Source organism: Gracilinanus agilis, chromosome 2 (assembly GCF_016433145.1).
Source record: "Gracilinanus agilis isolate LMUSP501 chromosome 2, AgileGrace, whole genome shotgun sequence".
Lineage (NCBI taxonomy): Eukaryota > Metazoa > Chordata > Mammalia > Didelphimorphia > Didelphidae > Gracilinanus > Gracilinanus agilis.
Window position 1 is genome coordinate 249,938,493 of NC_058131.1, and position 14,226 is coordinate 249,952,718.

At 36.5% G+C, this 14,226-nt stretch overlaps 1 protein-coding gene across 1 annotated transcript in view; it reads left to right on the top strand.

Moving 5' to 3' along the window:
• DOK5 (docking protein 5) overlaps positions 1–12,833 on the top strand; it is a 164,094-nt gene extending 151,261 nt beyond the window's left edge. The window contains exons 7-8 of the mRNA XM_044661123.1: positions 6,990–7,110; positions 12,697–12,833. Of these exons, the coding sequence (XP_044517058.1) occupies positions 6,990–7,110; positions 12,697–12,761 (186 nt within the window). The 3' untranslated portion in view covers positions 12,762–12,833. The remainder of the gene's footprint in view (positions 1–6,989; positions 7,111–12,696) is intronic.
• Positions 12,834–14,226: the final 1,393 nt, after the last annotated feature.

Below are 14,226 nucleotides of genomic sequence, written 5' to 3' on the forward strand. Positions count from 1 at the left end.
AATGGCAAATGCTGGTGGTGATGCGGAAAAATGGGGACACTAGTACACTGTTGGTAAAACTGTGAAATGATCCAAACATTTTGGAGAACAATCTGGAATTATGCCCAAAGAATTATAAAACTGTGTCCATCCTTTGACCCAGAAATACCACTATCAAGTCTGTTTTCTAAAGTGATCAGGGAAAAAGGAAAAGAACCTATTCATTCTAAATATTTATATCAGCTCTTTGAGGTGGCAAAGAACTGGAAACTAAGGGGATTCCCATCAGTTGGGGAATTGCTAAATAAATTGTTGCATAGGATTGAGATGGAATACTGCTGCACCAAAAGAACTATGAACAGGGTAATTAAAAAATAAAACTTGGAAAGAACTACATGGGAGAATGAACAATGAAATGAGTAGAACCAAGTAGGATTAAGAGAGGATTACATATAGCTACAAACTTTATCCTTGAAGAATAACTTGTGAATATGAAACATGGAAGACATTATGTATATATATACATATATATACATATATATATATACATATGTATTTGCCAGATGATGCTTTCTGTAAGGTCAGAAGGGTAGAGAAAGGCTGAGATACTTATAAATAAATTCTATTCATTAAAAAAAAGAACTTAGCAAAATGTCTGGTATATTGGCACCATATTGCTTTTTCTCTTCCACTTCCCTTCTCCCTTACTATACTACACTGTCAGGAGATAACTGTATGACATTGGGCAAATCATTTAATCTCTCTGTACCTCAGTTTTCTTATCTGTAAAACGAAGATAATACTTGCAATTCTTTCATAGGGTTTTTGTGAGGATTGATTTAGTTCATATATAGTAAAATATTATGTAACCAGAAATTTCTATGTAAGTGTGAACTGTGATTATTCCTTTTTTTAAGCTACTATAGATGCTACAACAGAGAAACTACGTCTATGCTTTATCCCTTAGAAGGAATCATATCCACTGGGGAGGAGTGGGCTCAGTTTATGATGTAGCCTAGGCAAAAGTAGATTTTTGCGGTGGGGGGGTGGTGGTGGAGAGGATGGCTTCGATCTATGATTACACTGTTGTATGGAACTCCTGGTGAGGAAATTCCCTCTAGCAATGTCTATCTCAGAAACTATTCTTTAACTTGGGCTTAAAAAAAAAACCTCAACAACCTTATTTTCTGTCCTAGTAACAACTCTAAGACAGAAGGAGAAGGGCTAGGTAAATGATGTTAGGTGCCTACCCAGGGTTACACAGCTATGAAGTGTTTGAGGTCAAATTTGAGCCAAAGTCCTCTTGACTCCAAGCTTGATACTCTGTCCACTGAACTGACCACCTGCCCCAGTTTATACTTTTAGAGATTTTCTAGAGGAACATAGAAATTAAGTGCTTTGTTCATGGTTGTTCAGCGACTGTGTGTTATGAGTCATGCCTTAAATCCAAGCAGCCTGATTCTTTAGCTGGCACTATCTTCTACACTATTGCTGCAGTACTTCCCCAAATGTCTATTTAAAGTTCAATAAAAGCTTTCATATTTTTGTTGCCTTCAGTTCCCTCAATCTGAAGCCAAGAAATCAGCTCCAATTTCTCAGCAGAATGTGGTTAGTTGGTTGCCAGCCAGATGATTTTCTAAATGACTTTTTCCGGGAAGCATCCTAAACAATTGACATTTTTGTTATAACCCAAATTTATATAGCACTGGAAAGTTTATAAAATATTTTACTCATGATTCTATGTGATAGGTAGTACAAGTATCATTACCATCATTTACTTAAGAGGCAACTCAGGCCCAGAGAGCTAAAGTGATTAGCCAGTGGTAAGTGAAGAAGAATGATATCGAAACATTACAGGGAAATGATGCAGCTCTAACAGTGTTTATATAATTATTGATTCTGATGATCAATAATAGTAGAACCACTATATGTCTTCTACATGTCAGTACTCAGTAAGAAAGTGGTACTCAAGAAAATGACATCAGGAAGAGGAGCTGGATCAGATCAAACACATTTATTTCACATTTATTTGGAGGAAACCTGTGAATTAGGTGTTAATAATTTTAAGATAAATTCATAATTTAGTATAGCTATAAGTAGAAGTTTACAAAGGAATAGAGAAAATCACACATGATAAAAAACTGATGGAGAAGTGCTGCTAAATTCTAACCTGTGTACTATTTACTTATCCATAAAATCTTTATGAGAATGGTTTCTCTTAGAAGAAAGTACACATAAAGAAGGTGTCCTTGGTACAATTGTGAGAAAGGAATAGGCAGGCTTTTGCCTAATATTGTCTATAGGAGACCATATCTCCATAGTCAAATAATAGGCATTGGTATTATAAAATATTAAAAATAAAAATTTTAATATATAATTTTTATATATAATTTCCAATTTGTGTTTACATGGAACAAAGGAAAAAACCTAAGAAAGCAAGATTCTTTTGCTTTTGTCTGCCAGGTACATGTTAAAATCATAGAGGAAACCTTAGATTCAACAATAAAATAAATTTGTTTAATAATCCTCTCACTATTAAACTCAGTATAAATTCAGGGGATACATTCACGAAAGTTACTTATCACAATCACAGATGATATCTTCTAAAATGTCCAAATGAAAGAATTATTTCCCACATATCTAGTGAGGTTCTTCAGAAACTGTTCAGATGTGGCATTGTGGCAATTCCTTTGAGACCCAGAACAGTAATAGGCTTCCTCAGTGTGATGCAAAAGAGATTACACTAATTTGCAGATGGGAAATTAAATGCACAAAAAATGCATATTTTCCAAACTCTTGTTTGCATTGGCAATCCAATGAGTTAGTCCATCAGTATAGCTATCCAGGGAGGTACTACAGATAGATAATGAGCTGAGACCAGACAGAATAATACATAGGTGGTGGGAGTGTTAGGTCATACTTGAAAACTGTTTCTTGTTTTAATTGTGCTCAAGCTATTTGTTATATATGTATGTGTGTATATTTATTTATATAGATATTTGATATATATGCATATGTACCTACCTCCATATATATTTATACATAGACATGTATGCATATACATGTATTTATAATCTTATTGATGCTTTGGGGATTTTGGATCATCATTATATACTGGTGTACTTCCCTCCTTCCCTAATGAACCTTCTTTTTTGACAGAGAAAAGCAGTTATGCAAAAACAACAACATCAAGAAGAAGAAACAGATAAAACTACCAAGAGTGATAATAGGTGTAACATTCTGCATACATAATCTTCCATCTCTCTGCTGGGAAGGGGAAACAGTATTTCATCATCTGTCTTCTGGGATCACGGCTGATTATTGCATTTAATCTGATTTTTACTTACATTATTGCAGTTATTATGTATTTTGTTCTCTTGATTCTGATTCCTTCACTCTACATTGGTTACATTTGTTTGTTCATGTTATTTTTGATTTCTCATACTCATCATGTTTACAGTGCAATACTATTGCATTTTGTTCATATATTGCCATTTGTATAACCATTTTCCATAAATAAATCCCATGTTTTCTTTGATATTAATATTCTCCTGGTGTTTCTGGTCACTACAAATTGTGGAATACTAACTGTAATCTCTGAAGAATCTAAATTGCAATTGGCCCAAAGGGCAACATAAAGATTCATGATGGCTGTCAGCAGGCTGTGATGTATTACTAATGATCACTTGTAAAGGAAAAGTGGTGCAAAAGATGTCATGTATAATACATATGCCTGAAAAGGGAGGTGACCTGATCATGTAGTAAGACAAAGAGGTAGCAGACACGGAGCCCACAGGTTGAACTGGCACCTGAGAAGTGTTAAAATATTCAAAGAAAGAAATTCATTGTCACCATTAGACCATTTGTAGAGGATGAATGTGGTCATGGATAACAAAGTATGAGAAAGCATGGATGGGTTATAATCTATACCAGCGGTTGGAATTAATTGCACCATTAAACGACTGATTAACTAAAATACATTGTGTGAAACTATAATAAATATAAAATCAAAGAAAAATTGAGGAAAGTTGACAAATATTAAATAATTTTTAAGGAGAGCAAACACAATACCATGTTCTCACAAATATGCAAAATAATAAATTATTAGGTGAATAATAGTCTACTTTATTAAATAAAATATAGCATGTACTATTAGTGTCATCTAAGTGACACACTGGATAGAACACTAGGCTTGAAGTCAGGAAGGCATAAGTTCAAATCCCCAAAACACTTAATTGTGTGGCCCTGCAAATGTCATTTAACCGCTTTCTGCCTCAACTGTAAAATAGGGATCATAAAAGAACCTACCACACAGGGTTGTTGTGAAGGTGAAATAAAATAACATTTGTAAAGTGCATAACATTCCCACAACAAAGTGTCTGATACATTGTAGGCCCTTTAAATACTTATTTCCTTCCCTCTTTTCCCACCATTGGATGGTTTGAGGCAAAGGTTGGCAACCTTTTTTGGCTGTGTGAGCCATAAATGCCTTGGGAAGGAGGAGGTCAGAAGCAGAAGGCACTGGGATATGGGGTGGGGGCTGAAAGGCCCCCTGGGGCACATCCTGGGGCTCTGCCCTGACTGGCCAGTGGGGAGGTGGAGCCAGATATGGATAGAGAGCCATACATTGCGGGGCCCCTGGTTTGAGGAGAGAATCTGAGTGCAAAGCTAGGAGCAACAGGTGGAAGTTTCAGAGAGGCTAATTTCATCTTGACTTTAGGGAGGAAAACAAAACAACATCCTTAAAATGAAGCTCTCACAAAGTATAAGTTGCCTCAAGATATAGTGGGCTCTCCCTTCCTGAAGGTCTTCATACAAATGCTGGGTAGGAGCAGTTGAGAATATTGTAGTGGAATTTCTTTTAGCAGTTTGTGTCAGACTAGATGGTCATTAAAGCCCTTGTCAAATCTAATATTTTGTGACTGTGCAAAAGGCACTCAAGGCATAGAACTTTCTGTGACTCGACACCATGTTACCTAGGGATATTATAGAGACTAGGGAACATTTTAATTATGCAAAGAATTTATAAATGACATCACCTGAAGCCCAGGGACTCGAAGGTTATGGCTGAGGGGTAGAAGGCAGAGAGAGCAAGGAACATGGCTAGCGTGCAAACATAATTTGTAAGCCATATAAAAACAAGATTTACATGAATAGAAGCCAATTTGAGTTCCATTTCTTAAGCACTTTAATTCCAGTATTCTTAGGGACTCTTTGTCATCTGCCTAATATACTTATTAGATAATTCAATACCAAACTAAGATTATTTTAAACTGTACCTTAAATAATCTTTCCAGAATAAGTGGGTCGGAATCATGAGCCTATGATGAGTTTTGAATTTGCTCTTAGAAATATTACAATATTTGGAATGATTCTAGTTAATCAGAATAATTATTAATTAGGACATTTTATTATAACTATTTTCAATTTACTATGTGTTAACATAAGAAGAATAGAAGCTATTACAATAGCCTTAAAGGCAAGGACCTGGACTGGATTATCTCTTGAGTTTCCTTCCAGCTCTGCTCTAAACCTCACCTTCATAAACCTTACCTCCTTACACCTATATACCTGCATATAATCTCCTCCCCTCTTCTGGTCATTCATACAAAGCCATGCTTTTCTTTTATGGTCTAGACCTAGTGAAGGGCTAGGAATCTTCCAGGAACCCTTCCTCAAAAGTTTAGACTGCCCCTCCCCTAGTTTTCTCCTCCCCCCCCCCCAAGTACCTACTCCACAATTGTGCTACACCACTCAACAGTGATTCTATGATATCAGTTATTGCTCTCTGGTTATTTCATATGCTTTAGCTTTGTGCCCCTAATGAGACTATCACACCAAGCATTTAAATAATGCTCGATCTCATACTACTTAACTTGTGCATCTTTCATATTTTAATTCGCATTATGTTTCTCCCTAAATACACTAACAGTGTGTCCTCACCCTATAGAATATAGAGTCATAATGAGCAATATTTTTACTTTAAGGAAGTGGATTGAGGAGTTTGATGCATATTTCATCAGTAAGGGACCTTAGAGGGAGTGACAACATCCCGGAAACCCCAAAGGTCTCTAATACCTTAAAGCATATCTAGCCCTGGAGGCAAATATATGCAGGAAAAGGAAGGAGGGTTATAGGTCATAGGTTGAGCAGGGCAATAAATGGGTAACAGGTATAGACAGACAGGAAGGAAAGAGTAGAATGTTAGAATCAAAGATGTAGAATTGAAAGAGACTGCCAAGACCATCTAATTCTACCCCCTCATTCTAAAGAGAAGGCCTGGGGAGGTGACTTTAACTAGCTCATGGTTCCAAAGACACAGAAAATGTGAGCCTTGAAGGTGGGACATGAGCATGACTTCTCTAGGTTCAAAGTTGCACACCAAGCCCTTTCTGTACTAGGCTACTTCTTAGTCTAGATCCTAATCTATTAGGACCATGTTCATAATGAGGCAAAAGGATGATGAGTCATGGGAGCGGGGATGAACAGATGAGGGAGGATTTTGTAGAAAAGGTCTGCGGGTATCAGTGGATAAAGTACTCCCTGAATATGATATTCATGCTCTCTTAATTTTCTGTACTGAGGGAAAGACTAGCTACATTATGTAGTTATTGATCTCATAGGATATTAAAATTTACAGCAGGAAAGGATTTTAAAGACACTCTTGCCCAACCATACAAGTCACTTAATATCTCTGGGCTTAATTTCCTCATCTGTAAAATGGGAGTTATCCCATCAAAAAAGCAAACATGGTCAGCCTGGCATGACCTGTTCTTGGTGAAACTTGAACTCTGAATGATCATTGATTCTTTCTCCAAATACTTACAATTCATAGCTTTAATAATAATAATTTGGTAGGTCTAGAGTACAGACTTACCAATCAGTTTGCATGTTAGTGGGCTCTGGAGATCTCTTAACAGCCCTAGATGTTACTTTGATGTGATTTACACTCTTGTAGAGAGTGCCTCTCAGCCACCTTGTCATTCATGCCCTACCTTCTCTCTCCTCAGCTCCAAATGAAGATGAGTGAGCGAGCCGTCTCACTAAGCACCATGGTGCCCCTTCCCCGCAGTGCCTATTGGCAGCATATCACTCGGCAGCACAGCGCTGGCCAGCTGTACAGCTTACAAGGTGAGCAGTACCAGGGGAAATACAGCTGCAGGTATTAAGCCTCTCAGTGAAGCCTAAAGTGCCATTAACCTTTTTGGTTGCCAAGAATCTTCTCTGATTCATTATGAGTTTCCTGAAACCTACTTGGATACTCTAGCTACTCTGAGAATTATCCTGCCAAAGAAGAAGTCTTATCCATATTTTGTTCTTCACATTTTCCCCAAAATGTTTACCATCATCAAAGCTTCCCTCTTTTGTTGCTCAAAACCATTACTCTTCCTTGCCAGTCTGAGTTTATTCAAAGGCCATTAACACTCTAGGAAAGATTCTTATAGGACTGCATTATTCTCTTTTAACCATCTTCCATTGCTTTGCCTTGTTTCCATGTCCAGTATAAGCCTGCTTAAATGTGAAATCATCAGTGATATCCTTGTGCAGCCACATTAGTATCCTTAGACAGCTCTCCTTTTCCCTCATCACAGGCATCATTGTTAGCTCTTCGGAATTTCATTTTTCAGAATTTTTGTCATCCTCCTTAGACTGTCCTATAGAATTTTCACCTGCTATTTATGATTTATATGAAGCTTTTGAAATCTATGTTCCTAATAATGTTCCACATAATATCTAGCACTTCTCTTGTCACAAATTCCAAGATGAAGCAGTCAATTGTAGGCAAAGTTCTCATTGTCTCACTTCAGCAACTACTTGCTTCTTTTTTTATGAGAATCAGATCCAAATGGCCCTTTGTCAGTTCCTCCATCTTTTGCAGAATGAGATCATAATTGAAAAAAGTCAAGAACCTCTCACCAGCTTTGTTTTTAGTAGTAAGAGAGATTTTTAAAAGTGTCTGGTGATCAAAATTTCTAATCACTACTCATTCATTCCTGTATGTTAGATTTGTGACCTGAATGAACTGATTCCTCCTTTGGACCGTGGGCTTTATAGCATGCCACAATATCATTTACATTTTTCTCTTTATTAACTTTTTCTTACATGCTTTTTCCATGTTTTTCTTTCCCCAAGTACCTGGATTTCCTCATATTAATATATCTTAATATACAATGCTACTTCATTATCCTTTTTAATATCTCATTTATTTAGTATATCACAATTTTTCCAAAATTTATATGTGGGATTTTAGTTCTATGCTCTCATTTCTGAATACTTCTCCTTCCTTACTCAGAGTACCATCCCTTGTAACAAAGAATTTTTAAAAACACAGAAAAATAGCAATTCAGTAAAAGTAACCAACATATTAGACAAGTGTGGGCAGTGCTCCATACCCATTGTCTCTCACCTGTACAAAAAAATGGAGGTTTTTTTTTCTCATTTCTTCTACTGGGCCATGCTTACTCATTATAATTATACAAAAATTCAGTTTTGTTTTGTTTTGTTGTCCTTTCCATTTCAATTGATTTAGTCATTGCATATATTGTTTATGTTTTATACATAAACATGAATAACTGTTCTATTGACTTTAAGTAATGTATAATCTTCTAGATTCACAATTTAGTTATGGGATGAGTCCCATCCCACCATGCTTCAATACTACCTAAGAAATGACATTTTCCTTCTTTCATCTCTAGCTCATCTTTTGTTATCATGCTCAGTGTAACTGTATACAGACAACTGAGGGTTTTATCTTTTTTTCTTTATTACCACCTGTGAATTAGTTATTCTTTGGCTTTCTATGTTAAATCTCTCTCTCTCTCTCTCTCTCTCTCTCTCTCTCTCTCCCTCTGACTCTCTGTCTTTCTGTCTCTCTGTCTCTCTCTTTAGTAGCCGATTTGGCAGATATATCTTGGCATTTTCCCCCCCCCTCTCCATTTTCTTGATCAGTTTCATAAGACATTAGTAAAGTATACATTTTTTCCCACCAACCCCACTCCATTGCCATTAGATAGATTCAGTCTGTCCCTGGGCAAAAGTCCATCATTCTTATATTTTAAGCTATGGTCCAAAAATACAAATCCCATTCTCAGTCATGATCTTCTTAGCTAGATATTAGACATTTTGAAATGTCTTTCTCTTTCAGAGTCCCTTCTTTTAGTTGACTGTACTGATGGAAATATCACCTGTGACCTTATAGTCTTTTGTTACTTTCCTGGGACTTCATAATTTTTAGCAGTGTTACCAAGGTTCCTACTGATGGTATAATTTGTCTCTTCATCAATCACAGGAGGCAGTAGTGGTTGTCAGATTTGACAGGTCTTGGATACATCCCCTGAGAAAACAGCAAATCTTTCTTTTAATTTGTCAGCTCGACAAATAGCTACCTTGGTACCCCTCAGCAGGTAGTCACCAATTACCACCACTCTTCTATTTTTCCTGTGACTGTTACTGGATGACCTCTCACCTAATGAGACAGGTGAATCATATTATTATTCCACAGAGCACAAAAAAGTTGCCTTCTAAGATGGTTTACCTCTCCCATCATACCTATTATTTAGCTCCAAATCTTTAGTGGTCTTTATTCTTTCTGTCTCCCTTCTAACATATTCTTTAGTTGTCCTGCTTCTTGACACGACTTTGGATTCTCCCTTTTCTCTCCTTCATTTACTTCCTGAAGCTCTTCTTCTGTCCTTTCAAGGAAAACTTCATTAGCTTTTTATAACCTTGAAAATAAAAAATATTTTTTAGGCTTTTCACCTTCCTTAGAATGAAGACCAATATGTACTTTTAACAAACAAAGTGGTTGACTGGTATCGGTAGAAATTTAGGCATTGTACTCTCTGCAGCTCATTATAAAGGAATTAATCTAAGAATTGTTGATTACTTGTGACTAACTCTCATGCCAAATTGCTTGTTTGGAGAATGTTTTACCTATTTGGGAGTTTTTTAGTGAGTCTCATAATTTAGTGATGGTGGACTTCACACCTTTTTATTTTTGAGATATAATGTCTATCTGCCTTGATTGTCAAAGAGTATTTTTCTGTTAAGCCCTAATGGAAACAACAACAGTCCCAGTATTTTTAAATGAGAATTCAGGTGCTAGTCAGGTACCAATAGTTAAATGTAATTAATTACCTTCTTCATTCCTCTTTTGCTTGAGATTAGATCCTTCTTGCTGAATAGTAACTCTTTGCTTAATAATTGAATATTTCAAAAGTTATGTTATTTCATCAGAATAGGTTGGATCATAGATCTAGAGCTGGAAAGGATATCATAGGTCTTCCATTGTACAGAGGCAGAAACTGAGACTTAGTGAAGTTAAGTACACAGAATATTATCTTCCAACACCTGAGTTCAAAGAATCCATCATTTTTCTGGGATTTATATTCCCTTGCCTGATCTAGATTTTGCCATTGGCTAGCTTTGTGTTCATGGAAAAGTTGAACCAGAATTCCTTCATTTAATATACACTGACATTGACTAACATAATACTTTATATAGTGCAAAGTATTTAATATGAAAAGTCATATAATTGTAGGTCCTGAAGAATTCATTTAGTCAAACCTCTTGATTCTAAATTTTAGGAAATGTAATTATTGAATGAGTTAATGAATCAAGCTGTTTAATATCCTAGCCCAGTGATGGGCAAACTACGGCCTTCGGGCCATATTGGGGGTGGGGGGGCCTGAAATGTTCTTTATAAGTGTGACATTATTCCTAATCTGACGAATACTATGAGTAGGATACAACACAATGAAACTTCGAAAGAGTTGCCTTAGAAACAGACTGACAGATGAGCATTTCCTTTCCTTTGGCCCCCTCTTTAAAAAGTTTGCCCATCACGGTTAGCCTATCATCTTTATAGTCTACAAGAGAAAAGGTTGACATAGATTAACTTTAAAACTCTTTTCAGATTTTAGATTCTATAATCTCAATTCATTCATCATGAGAGAGTAGAAAAATGCAAAAAAAAAAAAACCCAAAATGAACCAAACAAAAAACTTAACTTTTCTTTCCCAAGGTCACTATTTTATTAAAAGTTCTGATTGGATAAGAAACAGCAACAACAACAACAACAAATAAATTCTAGCATTTATTTAGCATTTTCTGATTGGCACAACCTTTTACTGGCATGATCTCATTTGAGTCTCTGAACAGCTCTGTGAGGTAAATGCTGTTATTATTCCTATTTTATAAATGAGGAAACTGAGGCTCAGAAAAGTTAGCAACTTGTTCAGGATTACATAGCCCTTAAGTAGAAAGTAACTAAGTAAGTAAGGCAGTGTTTCCAGCTCAATAAGTACTATAGGCATCATAGTGGCACATTCATCTTTTCAGGATATTACTCACATACACATCCTCACCCCCACCCAAATGTGTTTCTAACAGCTTTAAATTATTAAAGCTTAAGTGATTAGTATTAAGACTTTTGGGACACACTATAGATAGCACATTCAGTGAACGAGATACATTTACTCTATCCTCTGTTCTTCCCTCCCAATCTCATAAGAAAAATTATTCTTCTCATGCATGTCTCAGACAAAGAAGGAAAACCCATGGAAAGCAAATTGATAAGAGTAATTCCCAGAACCGTGCCAGCTGACAAGTTTTGAAAGATATTACTTCTGACATTAGTGGCATTGCCTTTATCCTGATTATTCGATATTTGCTGCTATATTTCTGACTGGCTTATAACTGGGATGACACAGGAAGTTAATTAACCAGGCCTCTTTTAGGAAAGTTTCAATCTTAGGTTAAAACTGATGTCTATTTCCACCATAATTCTAGTCTCAGGGAGCCATCTGGTGGTTATATAGGGATTTGTTTTTTATTTTATCTTCCATTTAAGACAGAAAGACATAGTACCCATCTCAGCCGTCTTTTCTATATCATGCCTGATAGGTGAGCTGACTAGAAGAAATCTTTTGACATTTTCTAGCTACAGACAATGAATGCATGAAATGGAATAGTTAGATAGCCATATGTAATTTTTATGATGGACAGCTTTGAGATGTAACAGGAAGCACTAGCATCATATGATTTAGAACTAAGAAGGGATTTCTGCTCCAAATGACTCATTTTATGGTTGGTAAAACTGAAAGAGAAAAAGTGCCTTCTAGTATAAGTTGTATGTTAATTGAAACAGGGTTCAAAACCATGCCCTCTAACTTCAGATCTGGGGATTTTCCTGTGATTGACTTCCTAAGATTGTGCTATGATAACGAAATAGGACACAATGAGTGCTCATATCTGGGTTCCAGTCTTGACTTGATTACTAATAAGCTATATGACTTGGAGTAAATCACTCCTCTCTCTGGGATGCAGAATCCGTACTGTATGATGAGTGATACACGGTTTTCAAAAGTCTTTTCTAGTTCTCGAGGCAGCTAGGGGGTGTAAAGGAGAGTTCAAATATGGATTCAAACACTTATTATTTATGTGACCCTGGGCAAGCAATTAAACAAACAAAAACCCTTTCTATCTGCCTCAGTTTCTTCATCTATCAAATGGAATAATAATAATAACACCCCCTCCCCAGGGCTGTTTTGAGAATAAAACAAAATAATATATGTGACATGCTTGGCACAATGTCTGGCACATAGAAGCTACTTAATAAATGTTAGTTATCCATCTCTAATGGTCTAAACTCTCTGATTTCTATAACTTACTTGACTGTGAGCTTTAACTATCATTTCTTAATTCTTTTTGGACAAGATGGTTCAAGTACTCTGAAGCTTCACCGAACAGAGACTTTCCCAGCCTACCGATCAGAACACTGATAGAGACCGTGGTGGATCTTGGAAATGTTTGTGATTTGTCAGCCAATGGACCAACTTGGAGGAAGAACAAAATGTGGCAACAAAAGAGCAGGGACAAGAAAGGAAAATGAAATACTGGCTAATTTGCTGTGATTCAGAAGTTCTGCAATATATATATTATATATATTTTTACCTTTGCCAAAATGAAATATGCTATGTAGCTATCCAATCCTTGCTTCAGAGTTTAAAACTGGACAGAAAATGAGTTACATCGCTGGCTGGTTTTGTACGATAGATCCTGTGTTCTTTGCAAATATCTGAATTTGTCTTTGTGGATTGTTGTGACTTTGCTTTCATCGGTTTTAACTGTATTATGGCCCATGCCAACAATTACCTGGCTCTTACTTGTTGTATGTTGTGCTCTGCAGTTCCTAAAACTGTTGTTCAGGTTAGTTATTGGGAAATACATTTTATTAAATGCCTGACAAATCAATTGTCTGACCTGCTCTTCATAGATCAAGCTGTGTTTAGAAATGACTTTTTCCAAGGACTTGGCTGAGTGGCATTTATGGGGTTGCATTTTTTAAAAGCTTTTACTTGGTTTAGAACATATTCATAAAAGATTTTAAAATAAAACATCATTATTCACCCATATGGCTTCTTGCATTCAGTAACAGAACATCCTTGTATGTGTATTCAGTGTACTTACAGATTATATGATGGGCTTTCTAAAAACAAATCCTGGTTGTCCTTTAGTCTCAACCTCAACTCTGCTAGATAGTGTGGCATCCATGTTTCTGAGAGGGGTTCAAGCTGCATCACAGAATTCCAGTGTGCTCCCCCAGAACTCCAAGGGAGGGGTCAATATTAAAGGCTGTTGGAGTCCTGGTATAAAAGCCAGGTCATCCCTCTTGCAAGGGTCCTGACGCTTGGTTCTTGGCTCTGGGCACACTCATACTCTGTGTAGCTTTTGCACTGAGACATTTAGTCGCTGACAGCCTGGGGCTACCTTACTCTGATAGTTAAACTTAAAGATAGACCTTCAGGCAAAATCACAATCTACCTTCAGTTTAGCAGTTTAGGTTTTAGAAGGAAAATTATTTAGGGGCTTAGATAGAAGTTCAGCCATTTAATATACATTTCCCCTCTCTGGGGGAATGTGTTGTTAGCCTACAGTTTAACAGTTTTAGCCAGATTACCTTCCCTCCTCTCTCCTTACAACTGATTCCCTTCTCCTGTTCCCTGAAATCATTAAATTCATTTAGTTTGTGAAAGATAGAGCTGGTATCCAGTTAACTTAGGGTCATACTTACTACCTTCCTTTCACCAAGCCAAGTAATACATCCAAGCTGGAGCACGAGCTGTCTCTATACTATAGAGTGTGGTCTGATCTGTAGAAGACTTTAATCTCATATATTTCCTTCCTGTGAGAGAGTAATTCAAACAAAGAAAGTTATTATCACAAGGGGTTTAGTCCCTATCCACT